This window comes from Eumetopias jubatus, unplaced genomic scaffold (genome assembly GCF_037043125.1).
Source record: "Eumetopias jubatus isolate StellerSeaLion01/CBP00866 unplaced genomic scaffold, mEumJub1_p1.0 scaffold_16, whole genome shotgun sequence".
Classification (NCBI taxonomy): domain Eukaryota; kingdom Metazoa; phylum Chordata; class Mammalia; order Carnivora; family Otariidae; genus Eumetopias; species Eumetopias jubatus.
The window spans coordinates 13,290,111-13,314,402 of NW_028274822.1; the positions used below are offsets into that span (position 1 = coordinate 13,290,111).

At 44.2% G+C, this 24,292-nt stretch overlaps 1 protein-coding gene across 1 annotated transcript; it reads right to left on the reverse strand.

Annotated features, from left to right (window-relative positions):
* Positions 1 to 9,424: 9,424 nt before the first annotated feature.
* SERPINB5 (serpin family B member 5) lies at positions 9,425 to 23,802 on the reverse strand. Its single transcript, XM_028103015.2, has 6 exons — positions 23,632 to 23,802; positions 20,544 to 20,681; positions 17,351 to 17,468; positions 15,018 to 15,160; positions 12,366 to 12,533; positions 9,425 to 9,817 (listed from the first exon to the last, which is right to left on the reverse strand). Exons 1-6 carry the CDS (start codon positions 23,797 to 23,799, stop codon positions 9,425 to 9,427), a joined length of 1,128 nt encoding a protein of 375 aa, XP_027958816.1. The 5' UTR covers positions 23,800 to 23,802.
* Positions 23,803 to 24,292: the final 490 nt, after the last annotated feature.

The following is a 24,292-nucleotide window of genomic DNA, read 5'->3' on the forward strand; positions in this document are numbered from 1 at the left end:
ATAATCACTATAAAAATAATTTTATCTTTGCAGGAAAGGGGAACCCTCCTACACTGTTTTTGGGAATGCAAGCTGGTGCAGCCACTCTGGAAAACAGTATGGAGGTTCCTCAAAAAGTTGAAAATAGAGCTACCCTATGACTCAGCAACTGCACTACTGGGTATTTACCCCAAAGATACAAATGTAGTGATCCGAAGGGGTACGTGCACCCCAATGTTTATAGCAGCAATGTCCACAATAGCCAAACTGTGGAAAGAGCCTAGATGTCTATCAACAGATGAATGGATAAAGATGTGGTATATATATACTATGGAATATTGTGCAGCCATCAAAAAATGAAATCTTGCCATTTGCAACGACATGAATGGAACTAGAAGGTATTATGCTAAGTGAAATAAGTCAATCAGAGAAAGACAATTATATGATCTCACTGATATGAGGAATTTGAGAAACAAGACAGAGGATCATAGGGGAAGGGAGGGGGAAAATGAAAAGATGAAACGAAAGAGGGAGACAAACCATAAGAGACTCAATCTCAGGAAACAAACTGAGGGTTGCTGGAGTGGTGGGGGGTGGGAGGGATGGGGTGGCTGGGTGATAGACATTGGGGAGGGTATGTGCTATGGTGAGCGCTGTGAATTGTGTAAGACTGATGAATCACAGGCCTGTACCTCTGAAACAAATAATATTACATGTTCATTTAAAAAAGAAAAAAATGATAATAATTTTATCTTTAATGTTGAATCTTTTAACCTTTCAAATTTACAATTGAGTTCATGTCAGATGTTTTTCATTTGATAAGTGGTAATTCTAAAAGCTATGAAAGAAAAAGACAGGCATTGTTGAAATTAACATAAATGATTTCCTATTTGAAACGGCTCGTGACACTGATACAAAGCTGACATCATGTCACCGGGGCGTTCTTCCACTAATGGAACAGACATATCTATAGCTGTTGCTTCACTTGGCCTCTGCACACAAAAAACGTGGAACTGAAAACGAGTTCGTTAATGCAGAAAAATAGTCACATGAATATGAATGAAAAACAACACTTCCCAAAGTGCTACATAAAAGTCCCTTCTCAATGTGGTATACGTATATACAATGGAATATTATTCAGCCATAAAAGGAAGGAAATCCTGACTTTTGCAACAACATGGATGGCCCTTGAGGGCATTATGCGAAGTGAGATGAGCAGCTAACATTCTCAGGAGTTTCTCATACCCCCTTCTACCCAACAACTAGACCTAATCCCCTGCCTCTCTGCTTTACATACACGGTTTCCTCCCTTGTTTTCCTCACCTGGGTAATGCTTCCTGGTCCTTTAAAACTCAGTTCAGATGCTAGAGGATCCCTCAGGCTGGGCTGGGAGCCCTCCCTCTGTGCTCAGAAGACTCTCTAAATACCCTATCCTAATCCTAACCAATTGCTCGTTTCCTACGTAACTGTGGCCTCTATGTCTTATTCATGTCTTTCCTTCCCCACATTTTGGCCAGTGTCTAACACAATCAGTGTCTATCAAATGAATGATTGAGTCGACGAAAATTCTCCTGATAATTTTGTGGACAAGATGGAGGCAGGAAATGAGTCCACTTCAGTGGTTTCATAGGTAGGTGAGCAAGCAGCCTTGCCTATTGGATACTCAACACAATTTTATCTAAAAAAGAAATAATAAATTCATTATTGAGACTGATGCACTTAAAATTATTGAAAACAGTAGTGTCAAGCTTATTCACCACCTATTGTAACTCCATCATTAGTGCTGGGGTTCCCATTGGGATTAATTTTATGGCAAGGAGAACGATGCTCAGGATGGCCTCATGTTCACCAGCTGACTCTTGGGCCAGCAACTTTGCAATGATGCTTTGCCAAGAATGGGAAAACCTGTTCCCTACCTGAAAAGCCATTGACCTAATTACTCTACCCATTTAGTTTCTGCTTTTTCCTCAGTCAGCAAAGAATATGAATTAAGGACAGGGGAACGCAGCTCACCTCAGCTCCCCATGACTTGCCTTCAGGGTTAGGTCAAACTTAGTCATCAACACCAGGCTCTTTGAAAAGGAAAGAAGGCCTGTTTATTTGGGTGCAGGACACAAAATGCTCAGCTCCTGCAGCATCCAAGCTTTGGTCCTTTGGCATAAAACTCCCTTTATCCATGCATTTTCCCTAAAAAGTGATGGAACTGAAGATGGCAATGGTAAGGACCCCTTTTGGACACAGGGTGACCAAGGAGGAGGCAAGGGTGAAACCGAGAAGTTGAGTCAGGTCTCAGCTTGTGGGCACAGGGGCAGGATGCTCATTGCAACTAGTGCTCAACATCCGTACATTTAGGTGGTTCCCATCTCTTGGCTATTTCGAATAGTGCCCCAGTGAACTTGGGAGGGCAAATATCTCTTTGAGATCCTGATTTCAATTCTTGTAGCTAAATCCCCAGGACAGGGATTGCTGGATCATAGGGTAGTTCTATTTTTAATGTTTTGAGGAGCCTCCATACCACTTTCCATAGAAGCAGCTCCATTTTACATTCTCACCAACAGTGTACAGGGGAAACTCCATCTATTTCTAACTGGCCTAATTTTACATAAGGATCATTCTCTTAACAAAGTATTGACTTGATGATGATGATATCAGCAATGGTGATGATAATGGAAATAATGATGTAATGATGCTCTTATTTCTTTTGCACATTTCACGGAGAACTGAACAGGGCCACTGTTAGGCTGGACAGCACCCTTGTGTGAATTCAGAAGAGGTGACCCTTTCTCAAACTGACACAGCCCCACACCCTGGTGCGCTGCCATCTGAATGGAATGCCAGCCTGATGTCAGCCCCCTTACCCTCTCACTAGGGTGTTCCCGACACCACCACATGCAGGGGCACTCGTGTAGGGGGACACCCACATAAAGGGGAAAAAACTGGGTAGTCTGTAGGAAAAGAACCAGTTCTGTGTTATAAGTAGACAGAAAAGGTAGTCTGTAGGAAAAGAACCAGTTCTGTGTTATAAGTAGACAAAAAAAAAAAAAATAAGTAGACAGAAAAGAAAAAAAAAAATATATATATATATACAATGTCAGGGAGAAGCTGGTTTCATTGCCTTAACACTTTCCACCTGCCTCAGTAACCTTCTCTCTGGGACTGCTGGAGGGAGAGTCATTTGACCACTAACATGAGGGCAGAGAATTAGCATGGAGGTGTTTCTGTCCCCTCCCTAAGTGGGGGGGGGAGGGGCATAGCAATCATGCCTCTTCACCTTGAAAAGGCCAACCTTAGTTCCCAGTGTTGTCAAGGAGGAGAGTCAGCTCAGTCAGACCCTTGACCGTGCTCTTCAGGATGGAGGTGGTGGTTGGCTCTGCATAGATGGATGAGTGAGGACTGGCTCAGGTAGAGATTTGCCTTGGCCCCGGATTTCTGCCATCGGTGGGAATCTCAGAGATCATTGTGATAAAGGCTGTCTCTCATATTCAAGTAGCACCTGAGCCCTTGAAAGAGTGAATGGCTTGGATGCTGGAATCTGGGCTTCCTGCTCCCCTTGCCAATGCTCTTTTCGCAGCACCTGGCAACCTGACAAATCTGGAACTTTCTCCTCAATTTGATGTCCCCAGTAAGTTTATTTTCCCAAAACTTGCTCCATGAAACAATAGTCCTCCAAGATAGAGTGTAACTAGCAGGTTTAGAGGTCATGTAAGTTTAAGAAACAAGGCCCCATGTGCTCCCCCAGGGAGTTACAAGGTTTTCTCTCCAAAGCTTAGAAAGTACAGCAGAACCTGTTTAACTTCGTTCAACACAAGCTACTCATGACTTTTTAAGCATGGATTCCTATTTTCACAGCAACTTCTCATCCCCACAGAACAAGTGATCCTCCAGACTCCTTTCAGAAATAATGAATGATTTTTTTTTTTAAGTCAGTCAAGAAGGCTTTGTTAGTTCTGAGAGACAGCAAAATAACTCAAACACAAGGATCACCTGCCCAATCGGACGCTCTTTTCCCATCAATCCAAAGTATGTATTAATATCTACTATTTGTGGGGAGGCATGAAGGAGCTTCTGGTAGAGACAGGCAGGGCTCGATCCGGGCTACACGGGCCTGGCAAGGCTCCTCTAAGGCGGTGAGACATGCTAGTGACACATGCGTCCCTATCTTATCTCTAATGGAGAACAGCACCATCTACTTATTCTGCTCCCGAACTTGGGTCAGGAATAGTCATTTACTATTAGTAACACACTTTGATCCCCTCACTTGAAAGCCCTCACACACTGGGGTTGCCATTATTGTTGGGCCAGAGGATGGGAACAGGGACAGACGCCCTCAAACAGGGATACGCCCATCTACTAAATCCTCTGTGGCAGGGGGGTGGGGCTGAGGGCAAGAATGCTGTGGAAGCAGTTCCAGGTCTAAGAGCTAAAACTACAACAGGGAAGGCTTTCAGATCTGGTGTGAAGAGCAAGCAAACTGCTTACAGGTGACTGAATGTCACCCCTGAGGGAAAAGCTCCAAATTTTTATACATTACTTTAACCAGAAATGTTTGAAAAGTAAACATTGCTAGAAGGTTTGCTTCCTATGTAAATCTTCAGCTAAGGTTTATCTTTACCTACATTCATTTGTCTTATATTGAACACGAAATTCCATTTTTAACCTAAATAGAGCAAAATCTGCCCTTGAAGGTAAACGATTGGATTCATCAAGTAGAAGTTTTTAATGGAATCAGTGCACTGAGGTTGAAAAGGAGGGGCTCTAGAGTCCGAGAGTGGGAGGGGGTTTAATCCTCACAACAGTTTACCAGCCACACGTGCTCAGCAAGTTTCTTCATGTCTTGGAAACCTCAATTCCTTTCATGTCAAGCCGGTCCTCAGGACTGTTGTGGAAGCTGAATTATAATATAGGTCATGCTTAGCCCAGTACCCAGCTCATAAATGGCAGGGGGTCAATACAAGTAATAATTGGAAAAAACAAGCCTTGATAATAATTATTCAATAATAATACTAGTGGTAATAATATACCAGCTTTATTTTATATTATAACATACTACTATTGTAATTACCATCATAATTATAATAATAGTAATACTATTACTAATAAAAGACAGTGAGGAGAGGGACAACCACTTTGGAAAACTGGCTGAATATTTGCACATGGCTCAGGAATCCTGTTTCCCAAATATGTGTCTATATAAATGTAGATGTTATATTTTTATGTGCACATTTTACATATGGTCACGGCAAAGCAGCTCTGCCTTGAGCCCTGCCGCCCTGGACACCGATGTCGCGAGGCCCTCTGGTGCCGGGGCCCGCTACGCACCCACACAATCTGGCCTCGTGCTCTTTCCTTCTGGTTCCATCCGCTCTGAGCCTCGTGTGTATGCAGCACCTCATTCTTCTTCTGTAAACAATGAGCATGTGCTTCTCCCTTGTGGGATCCCTGCCCTCTCTCTGTCTTTCCCCGTCTGGACTAAGGCTCCAGGCCTTTCTGAAATCCCGCTTCTTTCTACAGCTTTCTAGGCCCAGCCACCTCCGCAGAGAGACACGAGCCTGCCAATGACTGCAGTTAGCCCCTGCAGCACCACAGGGCAAGAAAGAGGCCTTGCTGCCCCTGGAGTCCAGGAGGGGGATCGGCACAGGGACTAAGCAAGAAGTTTTGTTTTGCTCCGATTTCCTAGAGGACAGAGACGGGCATTGCTTGGGCAACAATGTGTGGCCTGAGGTCCGTGTGCACAGGGACAAAGCAAGAAGTTTTGTTTTGCTCCGATTTCCTAGAGGACAGAGACAGGCATTGCTTGGGCAACAATGTGTGGCCTGAGGTCCGTGTGATGCACGAGTGAAGGCAAAGCCATCCAGGGCAAGCCTGCCCCAGGGCTCCAAGGGCCCTAAGTCACAGGGGAAGGAGAGTAGGCTTTGGGGTCAGACAGAGCTGCAGACATACTCTGCTAATCACCAGTTTGGATGCTTTACCCCATTCCTCTGAGCCCATACTTCCTCCTAAACTATATGGGTGTACCTCCAGGGTTATCGGGAGAATAAGCAAATGTAGTAACATCCACAAAGCACCCGCCCCTACAACACCTGGCCCATAAAAGATGCTCTATGAATGTACCGAACTGAGCCAGCTACCTCTAGGCCCATTTGGGTTGACAAGTAAAGGACCGCCAGGATAAGAGAAACATCTGGGAACTCCAAAACAGAGAAGATACAGAGGACAGAGGAATTCTTCCAGGCACGTGTGGCGGCTGTTGTCAGGGGCACGATGGTGGCACCGAAGTCCGAGCTCCAGCTCTGGACTCAATCTGCAGCCATCAGCTTTCATTAGCTCCACGCCCTTGCCCTGATGATGCATCCATTCCGAGGCTCAGTATCTTCGTTTATAAAACGGGGTTGTGGTTTCCTCCTCATATGGTTGTTGTGATGATTAAGTGAGTAAACGGTTTATCGGCGAACCAGGCTGGGCAGGTGCCGGGGAAATAGCCCTTTTTCCATGCCCTCTCAAGTCCACACTGCCACAGAGACCCCCCCCTTCCCCTAGACCAAATCCCCTAAACACATGCCCTTAGACTAACAGCTCTCCAGTCACTTTCATGTATTAATAAAGACCTTTTCAGAAATGAAAAAGCCCAGAATTCTTCAAAGTCAGAACTGAAAGCTTCCCCATCCACCACCTCTGGGGGCCGGTTGGGGCTCACCAACCCACAGGGGAGGGAAGGTGAGGGGAGCTGCCCCACCATTTACCCACCCTGCTCTTCCGCTGCTCCTGACAACACCCAACTTGTGGGGCAAGAGGAGAGAGGAGAGGGGAGGAGAGAGAGAAGGAGGGAAGGACCTGGCCTCACTGGTGCAGTCGGAATCTAGTTCGAGAAGTGCCAAGTGCCGCCTCTCTCTCATGGGATGCTCTCTTGGGCTCTTCGGAGACCGCACACCCTCACTGGGCAGACCTTTTGAGCAGAGTCTCAAAACACTCAAGCCTGGCTCCCTGCACATCTCACTATAGTTGACACCAGGCACCCTCCCCGCATGCCCTCCGCAGCACCTTCTCCCTGCTCTGCCTTAGGGACCAACCCCCTCCAGCCAGCCTCTGTCCTTTGGATAGGGCCCCAGCTTTCCCAACCTCGGCACTGTTGGTGTTGGGTGGGCATGCTTTGCTCTGGGCCTCTTCTGGGCATGGTAGAATATTGAGAATTCTTGACCATAACATCATGTCCCCTAGGAGACAGAACTGCCCCTAGTTGAAAACCACTGGATTAAAGTATCCCAGGCAAAAGTTAATCAAAACTTCCAGTACTTTCCAAATTGCCGGAGACACTTTAAGCCCCCTGAACACTTGACTCGAAGAGGCACTAATCCATTCCCTCCTCTAAATACTCACTAAAACTTTTTTGTGATTATCCCCTACTTTCTGTTTCGTAGCCTAGAGGGGATGACGAGCCAAGAGTGGCCAAACCCGGCTTGGGTCACCCCAGCAACCCTGCACACATTTTTTTTTCTTTTGGGGGCTTTGGGAGCATTTGTCACCTTTAGGTGCTCAGCAATTACTGCAATTGGGGACATTCTGTTGGAGCACAAGTTAGGGACAGGACAAGGGCTATGTTGAATATTAGGTTCAAGGATACCATAATTGACTGAAAGCAAATGTACATTGAGAAAAATGTACTTACAAATATGTTGAGCATCTATAGCTTACTTAATGAGATTTTGAGGCTAGGCCCGAACTGTTCTGCTGGAGAAAAGTTCCATGTACTCCTGCCAGCCTCTCATTTAATTGCATAGTTACACATAGCAGAAAGTGATCCCAGCACCACCACCACCCCCCGCCCCCGGTCCTTTCCCCCGCCCCCATGATGAAAGGGAATGGGGGAGGAAGCGAGCTTGGTGGGCGGGAAGAAAGGAAGACAAGGGAATAAGAGCAGTAATTATTCTTACTCCCTTGCATTTTCCCTCAGTGCCCTCAAAAAGCACTTACATACAGGAATGCTTTTGTAAAATGATGGTTTGGTTCCATTTCAAAATAGTAAATCTAATGTCATGAAAAAAACAAGACGTGTAGTTCAATAATATTTTATTGTCGGTGACATAAAAGACATTCAATATTGAACCTTCAGAGCAAGAAGAAAGTTGAACCTATTTACAACGAATGCCAGAGACGAGATGGGTGAAGGCATGTCACGAAATCGTCAACAAATGTGCTCTTTTGGTAGTGAGCTAACCCGTGTACCTGCAACATAGATAACGTAACAGACCAACTTCACAAATTACTATTAATGTAAGTTACTAACTATGTACTGTAACTAAACCCGTAGTCTGGAAACATACGTGTCAAGGCAGTGAGAACACTCCAATTGCTGTTGTTCTCTCCAAAAGCATTAGCTCCTTTCCCCTTTCCCACTAGCACGTTAGACAAAGAGACAAGTTCCTTCAACACTCAAAATACTCTTATCGGCTACCTTAAAAATCCCCACGTGTTTCAAGTCCCTAATCATCAGACACCCAGAGCCTTGTTGAGGCTGTCAGCATTCCCTGTCCATCAGTGACCTATCACCAGCCAAGTGACCATGTGCATGTTCTGTCGAAAGTGAAAGTGGATTTTTAATAAAATCTAACCTCCCCTCGAGGTGCTGCACTTCCACTACTATGGGTCTGCAATGCCCTCTCCAACCTCCCAAAATTTCAAAAAGTTCTGAAAACCAAAAGCTTCTTCATAAGCGGGTGGCACGCTCATTTGGCAGTAAAACCTGACATTTATTACGGGCTGCTCAGAGTCTTTATCCATTTTGTGTGAATATTCTGTTTTGTGGCAGAAATATGAAAGTGTTGATTTACAGGGTGCTGCCCCAGACTCTCTCAATGGAGTTCCTTCCATAACATATAGTATGTGCAACATGTTAGCTTTCTAAAAATCCCAAAAAGTCAAGGAGTTGGGAGAAAACATTGGGACCACAGTTTAAGCAAAAGGAGCTAGGGGCCGACAGCAGCCTAAACATGTGCCCAAGTTTTGATGGAGCCAGGAAAGTTTTGTGAATCCCATGTACCAGTTTCTTTAGTCTTCCAGGGAAGTGAGAATGTCTGGAACATTCTGTATCCCAATAAAGGAAGATGAAGCTCTAAAATCCTCCAGATCCTCCTTACAGGAATTTTCGTTGCGGAAGACTGCATTCCTGCCCATGACCCTAGATAATTTGGCAAGTAATGAATACATATTTTTCATCTAAGGTAACTCCTTTTCATTAAAAGCATTGTAGTTTATGGCGGTGGGGGGGGGCGGGGGGGAGAATAAAAGAAAGGATTGGAAAAGAAGAGCCTATTAGTGTGAGGGTTACACATGTCAAGTACCAGCTACTTCCTGATCCAGCAACATTAACAATTTATTGTATTTAGAAAGTGATTCTTTGGATGCAGAGTTTACAGAAGAGTCAGCTGGGACTTCACCTGGCCTCTGCCGCTTAAGGAGAACAGAACTTGCCAAAGAAAATGATGTTTCGCGTTTTGTTGTGCCTGATGATGTAAATAAACGGGTGGTCGGCATTGAATTCATCCTTGTGTTGCAGGATTCGCGACCCTGGCACCTCTATGGAATCCCCACCATCTTCTGTTATCTCTAAGCACACTCTGTGAATAACATTGGAGAGGGCCACTCCCTCGGTCTCTGACATTCCAGAGAAATCAGATGTATTCTCATTAAAGGTATTTTTCAGCCCTAGGTTTTCCAGACTAGCTTTGGGATCAACAAGCTTTTCCACCTTAAATTTTGGAATGGAGAGTTTGACTTTGGCGTTGGCCATGGTGCTGGGATTGGTCCACTGCAAGAGCGTCTCTGAGTTGAGCTGTTGTTCAACCTGAAGGACCCAAAGGAGACGAAATTACTTTTTTTATTATTCCCAGTTGTAAAAGACTCTGTTTGATTGAAAACAGAAAGTGCCATTGTGAGCCCAGTTTTGAAGCAGCGCAGATGGGCCACTGAACATGGAGTCAGTCCTGCAGTTTAGGTATGTGACTAGTTTTCCTTACCAACGATGCACCCAGCCACCCAGCACCCCACCCTCCAACAATGGTCCCTTTGCATGTCTGAGGACATTTCTTTGAAGCTGTAGAGAAGAAATGAATGCATGGATTATGATGTTGCATAAATAAGAGTGAAATAAACATAAAATGAAAAGGGTTTTTAGACATGCTATTTCTTGAATGCTTATTTTAACTTCTCTGCCAGCAAATCCAGAATATTCGTGTACTTGGCATGGCATCAAAATTAGTAATGCAAGTTAAAGCTAAAGTTGCTCTTTCTAAAATGAGAACTTGAACTGTCTACGGTCATTCTTGAAGACCCAAGGTGATGAATGCATCCATTTCAGTTGGTGGTTTTAGAAATGAGAGATACGCAATGACACCTAAAATGGTTTAGTCATAAAATTCTTCATTGAGCAAATCTTAGATTGCTCCTTGCCCAGCCAACCTCCCCACTGGCTAGCAGAGAAACACGTACAAAAGAGAATGACAGTGCCTTGACTGTTACTATCATGGGGCCACCCCTCACTGAAGTTACTCACCTGAAACCCCAAAGAAGTCCGTAACACAGCGAGGTCACAGAGTGGGCACAAGTTTGTTTGTTTTGTTTTTAGTGGGGGAGGGTCCCCTTGGATTCTCTTGTTAATCTATGATGATTATGTTTTCAATGATTACTGTTTCATTTACAACAAATTATTCAGACCAAAAGATTGCCATAAGTAACTAGAATTTTTGAGCCAAAAGCTACCAGAAGGTATATTCTCTTGCCCGCTTATTATCTGGGAATGAAGAGAGGGAAGAAAATTCATCCCTAACTCAAAAAGACAACTCAGAGGGGAAAAAGCGCTTTTTTTCTTCCATTATATATGTGTTATGGGTCAAATTGTACTCCCACCCCAAAATTAATTCATATGTTGAAGTCCTAACTCACACTGCCTTCGAATGTGACCTTATGTGGGAACAGCATCCTTGTGGGTATCATTCAGATGAGGTCATTAGGGTTGGCCCTAACCTAATATGACCAGTGTCTTTATAAAAAGGAAAATTTTAGACACAGATGCACACACACAGGGAGAAACCCAGGCGAACAGAGAGGCAAAAATTGAAGTGATGCATGTCCAGGCCAAGGAAGGCCAAAGGGTGCCAGCCTATCTCCAGAAGCTGAGGGAGAGGCATAGGACAGAGTCTCCCTCACAGCCCCCAGCAGGAACCAACACCTTAAGCTCAGATTTCTAGCCTCTGGAACTGTGAGAAAATAAATTCCTGATGTTTAAGCCACTGAGTTTGTGGTACTTTATTATGGCAGCCACAGGAGACCAAAGCTACACGTGTTCCTGCATTTTCCTGAGACCCAAGAGATCAGTTTCTTTCATTCTATACTGTAATCAGGAAAAGTTTGGTATGAGGGTATTTCCCACAAGGGAAAGCGCAAGGACCAAGGAGAAAAGAGACCAAGGCATGGAGTGGAGTGAGAAAGAGCAATGAAGGCCAGTGATGGAGAGAGTGTAACCATCGTTAAAGCAGCAAGTGGGTTGGAGACTGACTTAGACCTAGATCGTCCCCGGGAAAGTCAGGGAGTAATTGAGGCATGAAATGAAGCAGGTGATCTCTCGGTTCCTCAAAGAGCCCGTCCTTCTCCCTGGCCAAGGGCCAAGACCCAGGTGGAGGGGAGCTAGGGAAGCTGGGGAGTGAGGGCCAAGGGTGGAAAACAGGTGGCCAGGGGGTGGCTGGATGCGTCTGCCAGAGCAGAGAGGAAGCGAAAGCACCATTCACAAGCAGATGAGGCTCTAGTTAAACCTCGAGCCTCTAATAACCTACAGAAAAGATGAAGCATAATAAAATCTCATATACGTGTATGCATTAAAAGAGCTTTTCAAAACCCATAGCATGTGCCACACAAAGAGTGAACCCTAAAGCAAGCTGCGGACTCTATGAATAATGTGCTGATAACTGGCTCATAGGCTGTAACAAACGTACCGCACTAAGGCAAGATGCTAGCAATAGGCACTCGAGGCTAGATTAAGAACACAGACTCCAATTGCCTGGGCTCAAATTCTGATTCTACATGCCACTGACAACTTATGTGACCACGGACCAGTCACCTCCCCCGTTGTGCCTCAGTTTCCCCAGTCAACAAGAACACAGTGATAGTTTCCAATGCACGGATAGGCCTGTTGCGAGAAACCAGCGACAAGGAGCACGTAGGACCTCACAGGTCCTGGCTCCTCACAAGTGCCAAGTAAATGTTGGCTGTTTTCATATTAAAGAGAAAGACCCAGAAAGGACCGCGACACCCTTGTCATGGTCGCCCACGGTGCTGGCCACACATCTCCGTGGCACAGCAGGTGGCACCTTTGTGTTGAACCCCGCCTCCCTCCTCACCTTCTCCAGGCCCGTGGACTCATCTTCCACATCACTGGGTAGCAGAATGAGCATGCTGAGGTGCTTATTTTGAAAGGGAAGTTCTATGACCTTACAATTGATACCATCAACGTTGCCCATACAGAACGTGGCCTCCATACTCATCATCTGCACTGGTTTGGTGTCCGTCTGTAAGAGGAGAAGAAATTTTGACCACTTGTTTTTCAAGTTACACACATAAATACACATAGACACACACAGACATTTGTTCTTGTTATAGTTTCAGACCATAATGGCACAATCCCCCATCTGGACCCAAAACATCACAGACTAGCCCCTGAAGAGTTAATGACTTCTTTTGAAAAGTTATTCACATGCCTCATAATTCCAATATATTTCAGGAACTAGACATACTAAACTTGCTTATATTAAACATTAAAAACAAGGTAGTATGATTGAAAACACAGGGAAATTTTGACTCAGTCTTTATAGATGCTCATAATTACAAGCTCCTTAAACCATCCCTGGTGGAGCTGACTTGAAAGTAAGTTCTAGTGCAAACCACGCATCTCCTTATGCAGCTTTTCCTACTAGAACACGTAATAGGGAACACTCGACATGTAGCAGGACAGACATCACATTTGTTTTGTCCTCTGTTATCCTTTGGTTTTGTCACCCGCTTCCTATATGGCCAACCTACTGGGATCTGAGCAGATGAAGAGTCTGGGTTAGAGTTAAGAACCTCGGGTTTTAGTCTCAAATGTGACATAAACAGACGCCATGATCTTGCGCAAGTCGCTTAACTTCTCTGGGCCTCAGTTTCCCTGTCAGTAAAATGAGGGAATTGGACATTTCAGAGTGATCGCTACCTCTGGGGAGGAAGAGAGAAAGACACAGGAGGGGCTGTGGCTGCACAGGGCAGTGTATCTGTTGCTATATTTTTTTCTTTAAAATATCTGAAATAAGGTAAAATATAGAGGAATATTAAATAACAGAATTTTCTTGAAGTCGCTTCTAGCTCCACTTCTCAGAAAAGGGCCTTAGTGCCCAGGCTTTTCTCTCCAGGTCCTTTCTTCTCTCTGTCCCCATTAATACTTGACTTTGGGTCTCTACTACAAAGACACTGTTTTCCTGAAGGAAAATTAGTTCATACTCAAAAGCAAGAGACTGATCGTAATTTCGGGTGACTTCTTATTTCAATCTACACCTCCCATAGGACATTTGCCTATTAACTGAATCTCTTTTAGGGGAGATTTCAAACTTCATATCAGGTCTAGGGGATAATATAGCAGTAAAATTTTTATCTGGGGTCTTCAAACAGTAAACTAAATTTCCCCCGACACCTCTCTCAAGCAAAGCTAGACCGTATTTTACTTTTTGTTAACACCTCTATTTCAATACTTGTCACATGGCTAGAATATTTATCTATGTGAGTGTCTTTCCACCCCTCACCCCAATTGGACTACTTCTGTCAAAGCAGAAACCATGTCTTATTATCTTGGTATATCCCAGCACGTAGAAGTTGCTCACTAAATATTTGGTTGATAGATAACTAAAGACTTCGATTCTATGTACAACCAGAAACATAACTGTGAGAGACAAACATACTACTTTTGAAATTAACTGCTGGTTCTTCCATTTATTTCTCTTAAAGAAGATACAGATTTCTCTAAAAAATCTCCATCAAGTTAGACTGCTAGTCATGTGAATTTGCATATAGTCGTAGCCACCAAAAACCATCATCGATTTCACTTATCAGCACCGAATATGGATACAGTAATCCCATTTCTGAAACATAAATCAAGAGACATATCTTCTGAACACCAGACTAAAGACTATTCCAAGAAACGTGTGTGTGTGTGTGTGTGTGTGCGCGCGCGCGCGTGTGTGTGTTCACCTTGTCTGAATAGGCACTATACTAAACTTTTAATAATATAACTTCATCAACTTAGTCTACCCTTAAAGGAAACACCATGGGACCAAGGGAAAAGTTCGGTAACATCACTGGAAAAGTTCAGGGGCTATAAAAGCAAAGCAAAGGAAACAAAAGAAAAGTCTGCTTTTAAAAGGAAGGCAGATCCCCACGCAGGCTTGAGCAGTGTTTTACTGCTTGGTTAGATGAAACACGGCAAGATCAATGGCATTTCAAATCCTTATTAATTCTCTTCCTAGAGTCTCCAGGATCTGACATGACCCAGCTTTATGACTGAGTCACAATAAAGGAGTAGCACACATTCCTCCTCCCTTCCGCCCTCTCACACTTTGCTAGATGCAAAAACTAGGCGTGCTCAGTGCCAAAGCCCACACTGCACTCCTGACTATCACCAGGTGTGGCTCGGGTCCCAGGCTTGCCCTGCGGCCTCTAGGACAGACACCACCAACAAACTGTTTCGGGTTTTGCTTACACATAACTTAGGGCCCCTCTGCCAGCCCTTTCCAGGGAGGAGAGCCAACCACCAGCAAAACAATCTAACCATTCTGGAAAAGAGAGCAAGTCTCTGGATTATGGTTCTCTGTCTACCACTTTCCTCCTAGCCGTTAGTCTCAGGATAGGCACACTGCCTCCGTGCCTCAATTTTCCTCACCGGACTGAATCCCTAAGGTCCCGTGTGTTGCTCTAATTTTTCAGACGGACAGTTGGGAGCCTCTGACGTGCTGTGCCCCTCCCCATACCTTGTTGATTCTGAACGGGCATTCTTTGGTCTCAGATTCAGGAAATTTCTTCATCCACTTCCCAACGAAGTAGGCAGCATTAACCACAAGGATTTTGGTCTGGTCACTGACACTGTTGTCAGCCAAGATGTTCTCAAAGCGGCCTGCAAACAATTGTGGGAAACCCCAGATTGCACCAGTCGTTCTTCCAAACCACGTCCGATCTCCACACACACATCCCCTCGCGAGGTATTTATCACTGTTGGAGCCACCCGCCCAAGGTTCGATAGCCCACATGCCTCCTTTCAGAAGGGTTTCTTTCTCCCCCTCCCTCTTGCCACAGGATCACTTAGCAAAGACACCTAGCAGGGAGAGAGCAGAGGGGAAGGGAGGGAAAAGAAAGGAAGAACAGGAAGGAAAGAACCACGAGCTACCACTTTCAAAGCCTATCCTGTGCCAGCTAGCGTTCTAGAGGTTTCCTAGGCAGGGTATCATGTATTTCTCCCCATTTTACAGATGAGGAAGCTGAGACGCCATGGTGAAGTCACTGGCCCAAGATGACACATGAGCAAGGTCGGATTCAGGATTCAGAGCTGAGTCTCTCGGACTCCACAGCCTGTGCTCTGGAATGAAAATGCACGAGTGTAATTTTAACCTTTTCCCGTGCATTACCTCACAGTGATCCTGGAAGGCCGAGATCGTTATCCCCATTTTATACTTAAGGAACCTGGGGCTCGGGGAGGCCGAGCAGCCTTCCCCGCTCACTGGGTTGGAAAGCTTGTTTGTGCAGGACTGCACTGTGCTCTTGACCCTAGAGCTGGGCTCACCCTCCCCAGAGGGCCCTGGCACGGACACCTGCTAGCATCAAAGTCAGCAGGGTCATTACTGCAGAGATCCAGTCCCCAGCAGCCCCAACAGCTCCCTGAGGACAATGCCTTCATAAAACGAAGGCCTCACATGTGAATAGCACTGACGTTTTTTCCAAGGGATTCTCATTTACCTAATCCCCCAGGATGTTCCCACTGCGGCTCAGGGCCCACTCTGCAGACCTGTGACATGCATGTGCAGGGCCCTGTTCTGCTTTCCTGCTCCTCTGTCACCACACTGAAGTCCTTAATACATTTTTTAATAAAGGACCCTTGCTCTGCATTTTGCACTGAGCTCATGTAACCAGTCTTGCCAATGTTACATGATGGGTTGAATCCTAATCATGTTAAGGAAGGAACTGGTAGACCAGACAAGGCGGGGAGCAAGTAGGTGGTCGTTTCAACTTAAATCTTGAGCTTCTGACTCTAAATTCAGAGGACTTTTCAATAACCTACCTTCTCTGGTAAAATCTTAAGTTCATGAAGATTTTTTTAAAGGCCCATATAGAGAAAATACAGTCATCTGGCAATTCTACAAGTAAAACTGTTACACAGCAGTTTAAACAGCAACTGCTCTTTGCTTATAAATCTTTAAACTGTGCTTAGCCTGGTGTTAGTTTTACCAGTTTTTTCTTTACATATGAAGGCAAAGAAGCATCATTTCAATCACAGATATATACGTACGTATACCTCCGTGTGTGTGCACGCGTATCTGTGACTACCATGTTATCTTGGTGATCATACATTGTTACCTTATAGATTGAACTTGATCCTCACAACCACCATGTAAAAATTAATCAGGTAACATATGCCACATTTTACAGGTCAGTAAACTGAGGTTCCCTACCCGAGGAACTCAGTTCAAAGTGGCAGCGTCTGCATTGGAATCCAGGTTTTGAAGGACTCCAAGACCAAGTCCTCTCCAGGGTCTCACTCTGCAGTTGCCAGGAGGACTCTGGCATTCCTGAGTCAGCACCACGACAGGATCCCTCTGGCCACTCCCACAGGAAGCGAGTCTCCCTTGCCTGAGAAGTGTGTCCCTCCCCAGACCGCAGCAGTGGAACTGAAGGCGGCCTCAGAGACCAAGGTAAAGCCCAAACCCTTCGTTTCCAGATTGAGAAAGCGGCCAGTGACTTGCCCGAAGCCACCCTCTGTTAGAGACATAGCTGGGAGCAGGCATGTGGAGGCTGACAGCTCGCTGGGGAGCACAGCAAGGTGGATGGAAATGGAAGCACCAAAAATAAATAAATAAAAACACATTTTAAAAATTTAAAAAAGAAAAAAGAAACTGAAGCACCAGGAATTCCTGCCAAGTGTAAGATGATGCTGGACATGCCCAGGAATCCATCCGCATTTTGAAATGGCTGGAAGGGGCAAGAATTTAGCCTGTCTACCGAAAACATCTGAGGAAGCCTCCGGATGTTCCCGTTTCTGCTTAGCAGAAAGATTCATGAGAAGACAGGGTCCAAGTAAGGAAAGGATACTTGCCATCCGTGAGATCCTTGATTGACTGGTTGATCTGACCTTTTGTTTCTTCCAATTTATCTTTGAAGTCAACGGTTTCCATTTCCTTTGCGTAGGGTCTCTTCGTAGAGCTGATGAACTCCTGAAAAACATCCAGTTCTTAAAATCACAAAGTACCTAAAGTCCATAGTCAGGCCATTGCAGCCTTCCATGATTCTAACTAAAGGATTTGTAAGTGTCCAGGTTGGTGAATACCCTTTCAAAATCAGTAAAACTGTACAAATGGAAACTTTCTGGGGAAATCAATGAATGTTCTTTGTCTGAAGTGTTTCATTTCTTCAATTCTAAGGCATATCAATTATTAAATGCCTCCATCAACGTAGTAGCAGCTTTGGGGGAAAAAAAGAAACACCACATTAAATATATGCAATAATTATAAAATGAATTCCAACTTAGAAGCATTAAAATGTGCATTATATATATATATATGTCTATATATCCTAGAATAGAAGAAATGGGGGCACCTGGGTGGCTCGGTCAGTTAAGCGTCTGCCTTCGGCTCTGGTCGTGATCCGAGGGTCCTGGGATGGAGCCCCACATCGGGCTCCCTGCTCAGCGGGGAGCCTGCTTCTCCCTCTCTCTCTACCTACGGCTCTGCCTACTTGTGCGCTCGCTCTCTCTCAAATAAACAAATAAAATCTTTTTAAAAATTTAAAAAACAATATAAAATACTCCAAGAGGAATATAACCTCAATTTATATTAAAAAAGAAAAAAGAACTCGTTGAGCAGAAAACTCCTATCCTCACTGAAATACAGACTCTAGAGAGAACACAGCAGGGATTCTATCACATGCCTGCTAAAAATGCAAAACCCCAAATCCCATCCCTATTGATCTTGATTCAGGTGATCTGAGGCCAGGAATGTGCACTTTTAACAAACATCCAGGTAGTTCTGAAGCAGGTGGTCCCCCTTCTGCCACACTTGTTTGTTCTATTACCAGTAAATTTGCAAATGATATACACTCAGCAGGAGGAATGGAAAGCAGTCTTTAAAAAAATGTCTTTTGGGGCACCTGGGTGAATCAGTCCCTTAAACATCCTCTTGATTTCTGTTCAGGTCATGACCTCGGGGTCATGAGGTCAAGCCCCACGTAAGACTCCACACTTAGCACAGTCTCCTTGTCCCTTTCTCTCTGCTCCTCCCTCTTCTCTCTCTCTCTTTTTCTAAAAGTAAATATATAAATTTTTTAATTAATAAGTAACCTTTAAAAAAATTCCTTCAACTCCAAGTTTGGTTGAAATAACTCAAAACGTGGAATGGAAGTTCAACCAAACGAAACATATCTGATTAAATGTCCTAAGCACAGGGGGTTCCTTGAATTTCTTCAGAGCAGCTATAGCCTCAGCCAGTTTGCTTTTGTTAACGCCGACGCAAGCTTGGGACTGAGTGTTGCCATTGACTGAGAGAGCTGGGGCCACCCGAGAACATCGGAGCCTCAACAAGATAAAGGACCTCCCCACTCCTCACTGCTAGCTACAAAATGTACTAAGCATCCCCTTCAGGACCACCTAGGGAACTTTTAAAATTTTTCCATGCTCAGACCCCAACTCACATCTCAGTATTTTTTCTTAATTCCCTGGGTGATTGTCGGCAGAAAAGAAGGCTGTGTATATATGTATTCACACAATACGAATAAAGTCACAACAATATCTAGTGATTCAGGACCAGGGGGTGCCTGGGTGTCTCAGTCAGTTAAGTGTCTGCCTTCGGCTCAGGTCATGACCTCAGGATGGAACCCCGCATCGGGCTCCCTGCTCAGCGGGGAGTCTGCTTCTCCCTCTGCTCCCCTCTCTTGCTCTCTCTGTTGCTCTCTCTGTCTCTCTTCAAATAAATAAATAAAAATCTTTAAAAAAAAAGATCTCGACTAGAAAAACAAACAGTACAGCAGAAAGTAGTAAAACTATGGTAAAATATTTAACTGGCAGTCTACCTTTTAGATGTGGAAAGCTTGAAATTCTGATCATGCAAACACAAATGGAATCAACTCTATACTACTAAAGTAGAGAAAGAACCTCTATGTAGCCGTCAAATATGCTGGCTTTGTTTTTCAAATACAGATTTTTAAAAAATTATGATATACTCTGGGGTCAAATGTAAGGATATGACAGTGTCCTTTATATGATTCCTTCAAGAAACAGCTGAAATTAAATACCTAGAGCTACCTTGGATAGATGCCCACATGACCAGCCTAGGAAAGCAAACAAAATCAATTTGTGACTGGTTCATGCGGTTGCTATTTTTCTTATTGATTTTGAGAAAAATCAAGAGAACATTGTGTGCATGAACAAATGAGGTGGAGAATTTAAAACGTTGACCCAGGCCACAGGCCCTGCTATTTAAGGAGAAAGAGGTTTAACTCATGAGCTGTCTTGCATCTATGGAGATACATTTACTAAAGAGTTAATACCCCCATTCTCTATCCCTCTCAGTGAGGAATCTAGGAGGAAGGGTGAGGTGAAGATGTGTTTGAGAGGAAAAAGGGAAACCCACAAGCTTCTCTATATTTTGAGCCATAAAGTGACTGCAATGCAATTCTAGCTAGATATGATTCCCGCTATTTGCAGCCTCTCTGTAGAGGCCGCTTTTAGACAGTCAGCTTGAGCAATGGAAGCCTGAGAAAGGTAGAAGGGCACGCTGGGACCCCCTAATCCCTGGCTGAATAAAAACAGCCCCATTAGGCGACCCCCCCTCAAAATACCCACAAGCCCTAGCTAACCCATGGGTTACTTACACCCAGACTCAGGTACCCACAACAGGAAAATTCCATACATTCCATACCTCCTCACCTGCCCCTTAACTACAGCCCCCAACCACTGCCTCATGGCAGACAGTCTCTTCCTTGCTGTTCTGCCCGCCACTCCCTTGTGGTGTATTCAATAAACTTCTATCTCCTTTGTTCCACCTTGTGTGAATACTTTCACCACCCAAGCTGCCAGCTTCCACCCGACTGGGTTGCCCCACATTTGGTGGCCCCCCTATCTGATTGGGAAACCCCCCACATTCTCCATTAGGGCTGATTTATTTTTGATAAGCCTGAAATCATAAACGAGCATCCTCGAAGTGAATTTCACTGACAACAAAGTTGTGGGTGTAACCATGTGAAAATGTCACTCCTGGTAAAAAGCTGAATCGTGCTACTTGCTTTAACCCACTTACTGTAGAAGGATTCAGAGATTTGTCTACATAGAGCCGTTTGATTAGTTTCAGTGAATAAAAGGAACTAAGTTTGTTCACATCCGATGTTACTGTTTGAAATCCAAAGGGTACGTCTTTGATATTTTCAAAATGGAGGACCTGTGAAGAGAAAAAAATGCATTACCCATGAAGCATTGCCTCTTCCCACTGCAGTGGCTACAGGGCAATTGTCTGCCGCTGGAGTGGGAGGGGATGTCAGTATCTCCCTGCTCAATTGTCCCCATAAAGGGAGGCTTTTCAACTTGAGTATTATTGACATTTGGGGCTGGATAATTCTTCTTGGGGTGCTGTCCTGGATATTGCAGAATGCTTAGCAGCATCCCTGGCTAACTAGGTGCCCATAGCACTCCTTCCTCCATTTGTGACAACCAAAAATGTCTCCAGGCATCTCCAAATGTCCCTGGGATGGGGTGGGGGAGGCAGAACTGTCCCCAGTTGAGAAACACTGCCATAAAGATAGTGTTCTCTTTATTCAACTATGGGGAAATTTTGCCCATTCTTCAAAGTGATGCCTCTAATGCTCATACAGAAGGCTTTCTGAACCTGGTAAAGAATAAAGCTGGGTTATAATGTCTATCCAGTTGAGACACAAGAAGAGAGAGATGAATACCAAGAAAGACAATCATCAGGCACGTATCAGATTCGGGGATAGAGGTGTCTCTAGCCAGGGTCTATCTAGCCCCTTCAGTTGCTCTAACCAAGTGTGCTGATGCATCGCTGTTGGGAGGTGGCCACCATCCATGGTTGGCTGCACTTGGTGGGCTACAGTCACATAGCCCTGCCTTGGAATCCCAGCCTGTACCCACTAGACATGTAATCTTGCCCAGCTCTTCAGAGATTCACGTTCCCCTCTGGAAAAGGGACTAAGAATACCTACTTTTCTGAGTTGGTGTGACCACTACAGACATTGCATGTAAAACACCTAAAACATCATATGGATTCAGAAACGTTAATAATTATTCTTATAGTAATACTGGAAGTCACTTAAAACTAGGATGCTGTCTTCTGGAAGGCTTGATTCCTTCCATTTTGTTCCTAATTTTTCTTTTGTTCCAACCAATAGCCCAGCAGCTCCTCTGCTTCATGGTGCCCCAAAACGTGATGTCAGCATAAGGTGATCCTCTCCTCACTCTTAAGTCATTAATAACCGCCCTGGTTGCCACACCTCAGGTACTGCCACTAAATGGGCACACCGTGCCGATGACTCAAAAACCTCAGTACAGCAGGGTCAAATTGCCTGGTCCAAGGTAGTGCAGCACTCTCATGCGTAATGACAGGTAGAAAGACCAGAAAATTAAGGAACCCAGGTAACCACTACCAGGAAAACAATTGCAGGTACTGAAAAGAGCTTTATTATTAATATTGAGAACAGACCCACTACCAGGAAGTTCTCTTTACTATCCCTTCTCTAATGGGAGATGAGGAAGGAGGAAGGAGAAATTGGGTAGGGATGGAGGGGTGGGGGAGTCAGGAGTGAAGGACGGATGAGAAGAGACAGGTGTTCTGCTCACAACTGAAGTTTCTTTTTCAAGCCCCACTCAGTTTCGAGTATAAATTCTTCATCCTGACCCAAATGATATTTTGTGGGTCATACTTTCTGGGGATTTGTGGATATAAGAAGACGTTCCTTTTTTAAATGCTTGTGAGTTGATAGAAAAAAAGATTCTGTTGAACCTAAAAAGATCAACATAAAAATAATACTGGAATGGAAGTAGAAGCACATCTACCTACTATCTAAGAGGGGGAGATGGGTAAAGGGGACAAAATTTCCAGGCATAAAATAAGTAATTCATGGGAATGTAATGTACAGCAGGGTGATTATAGTTAACAATTACCGTACTGTACATTTGAAAGTTGCTAAGAGAGTAGGTCTCAAAAGTTCTCATACAAGAAAAAAAAATTGTAACAGTGCAAGGTGACAGATGTTAACTCAACTTACTGCAGTGATCATTTCACAATATATGCAGATATCAAATCACTATATTGTACACCTAAAACTAATACGTTATATGTCAACTATATCACAATTAAAAATAATGATAAACTGAAATAAAGGTAAATGAGTACTTAAAATGTAACAGTCTGGAAGATAACCTCACTTGAAGGTCTAAGAATTTTACAAAGCTAGATCGTCAAACATAGTAACTCTAAAAAAGTAACTCTAAAAAAAATACACACGCACACACACATACACTCGCATCTGCATATAACTATAAACATATATGCGGGAGGGACGACATCATTTAGTCCATTCTTCTCACATGGGATACTCAAGCCCTAGGGAGTATTCTTAAGAAAGCACAATCCGTCTTCTTATTCATCCCTGTTACTTGAAGGTAGAAAATTTAAAATGTTATTTCTGTACCAACGTAAGTGCAGATATATTTATCTAATACAGATATTACTATATTATAGGGTAGAATATATTATAGAGGGCGCCTGGGTGGCTCAGTCGGTTAAGCAACTGCCTTCGGCTCAGGTCATGATCCTGGAGTCCCGGGATCGAGTCCCGCATCGGGCTCCCTGCTCGGCGGGGAGTCTGCTTCTCCCTCTGACCCTCCCCCCTCTCATGTTCTCTCTCTCTATCTCATTCTCTCTCTCAAATAAATAAATAAATCTTTAAAAAAAAGAATATATTATAGAGTAGAATGCAGTGGAGCCTACATCTTAAAATAAAGCATGATGCTGTCAATAAATTTTGTGCATAAGACAGGGGTTGTCTGCAGCGGCACATTTAACAAACACCATCTTGATTGATTCTTATAATGTAACAGGTAGACTTGCCGAAGGCCACCCATTGGTATAAAGATTGTGATTGCCTAGCAGGTCCCGGGTTCTCCATCACAACATGGGTACTTGTAAATGTGGGTTGCAGGACAGATTAATGAAGTTTCACATTTAAAGACTGATTAAGAGGGTGCTAGAAATAGCACAGTTCTCAATCCTGAGCAATTTTCTCCAAGAGCCCCCATTCATTTTCCTTAGGCACTGCCTATGTGTTCTAATAAGCCTGTTTGCACTCAAAGCAGAAACAAGGTAGGGAGCTTACCTGTCCAATTTCATTTGCTGTGTCCCCTTTGGCGCCTACTTGAGCAAGGGACAGAGAGGTGGAGAGACAGATTGGAGAGAAGAGGACATTGTCTGCTGGCTCCTTTTCACACAGTTGTTTGAACAGGTCAACTGCAAAGGCCGAATTTGCCAGTCGTAGAGCATCCATTGTGGGTCTGGAGCAAAGTACAAGGATGAGGTTATTTCAGTTGACAGTTGACAACACCGATCAAAATCAGTTGGTTTTGTTTACCAATTTTGTTTCAATTAGGATTTAGGCTGAACCATACAAAATTAACATTTTTGCAGATGAGAAACAGTCAAATCACAGCAGTTCTGTGTGGTTCAATTTAATATTTAGTAAGTGTAATGTGTTGAATCGTGTCCCCCAAAAAGACATGTTCAAGTCCCACTCCTGGGTACCCGTGAATGGGATCTCATTTGGAAATAAGATCTTTGCAGATTTAATCAAGTTAGGGTTATGAGGGTGACCGAGGTCCTTGTAAGAACAGGAGAAAAGACACGGAGACAGACATGAGCAAAGGGAAGATGATGTGAGGACACACAGGGAGAAGGCCACAGAGAGCAGAGGAGATCGAAGTGGTGCTTCGAGGAACCCCCAAGATCATGGGCAACACCAGAAGCTAAGAGAAAAGCATGGG

What these genes read in the sequence shown, in the direction of transcription:
- SERPINB5 (XM_028103015.2), bottom strand. Translation starts at nt 23,799, where the DNA reads ATGGATGCTCTACGACTGGCAAATTCGGCCTTTGCAGTTGACCTGTTC. An exon ending in AATCTCTGAATCCTTCTACA is followed by an intron (nt 17,469 to 20,543) that starts GTAAGTGGGTTA and finishes GATGTTTTTCAG; the next exon opens with GAGTTCATCAGCTCTACGAA. An exon ending in AATCAAGGATCTCACGGATG is followed by an intron (nt 15,161 to 17,350) that starts GCAAGTATCCTT and finishes AATTGTTTGCAG; the next exon opens with GCCGCTTTGAGAACATCTTG.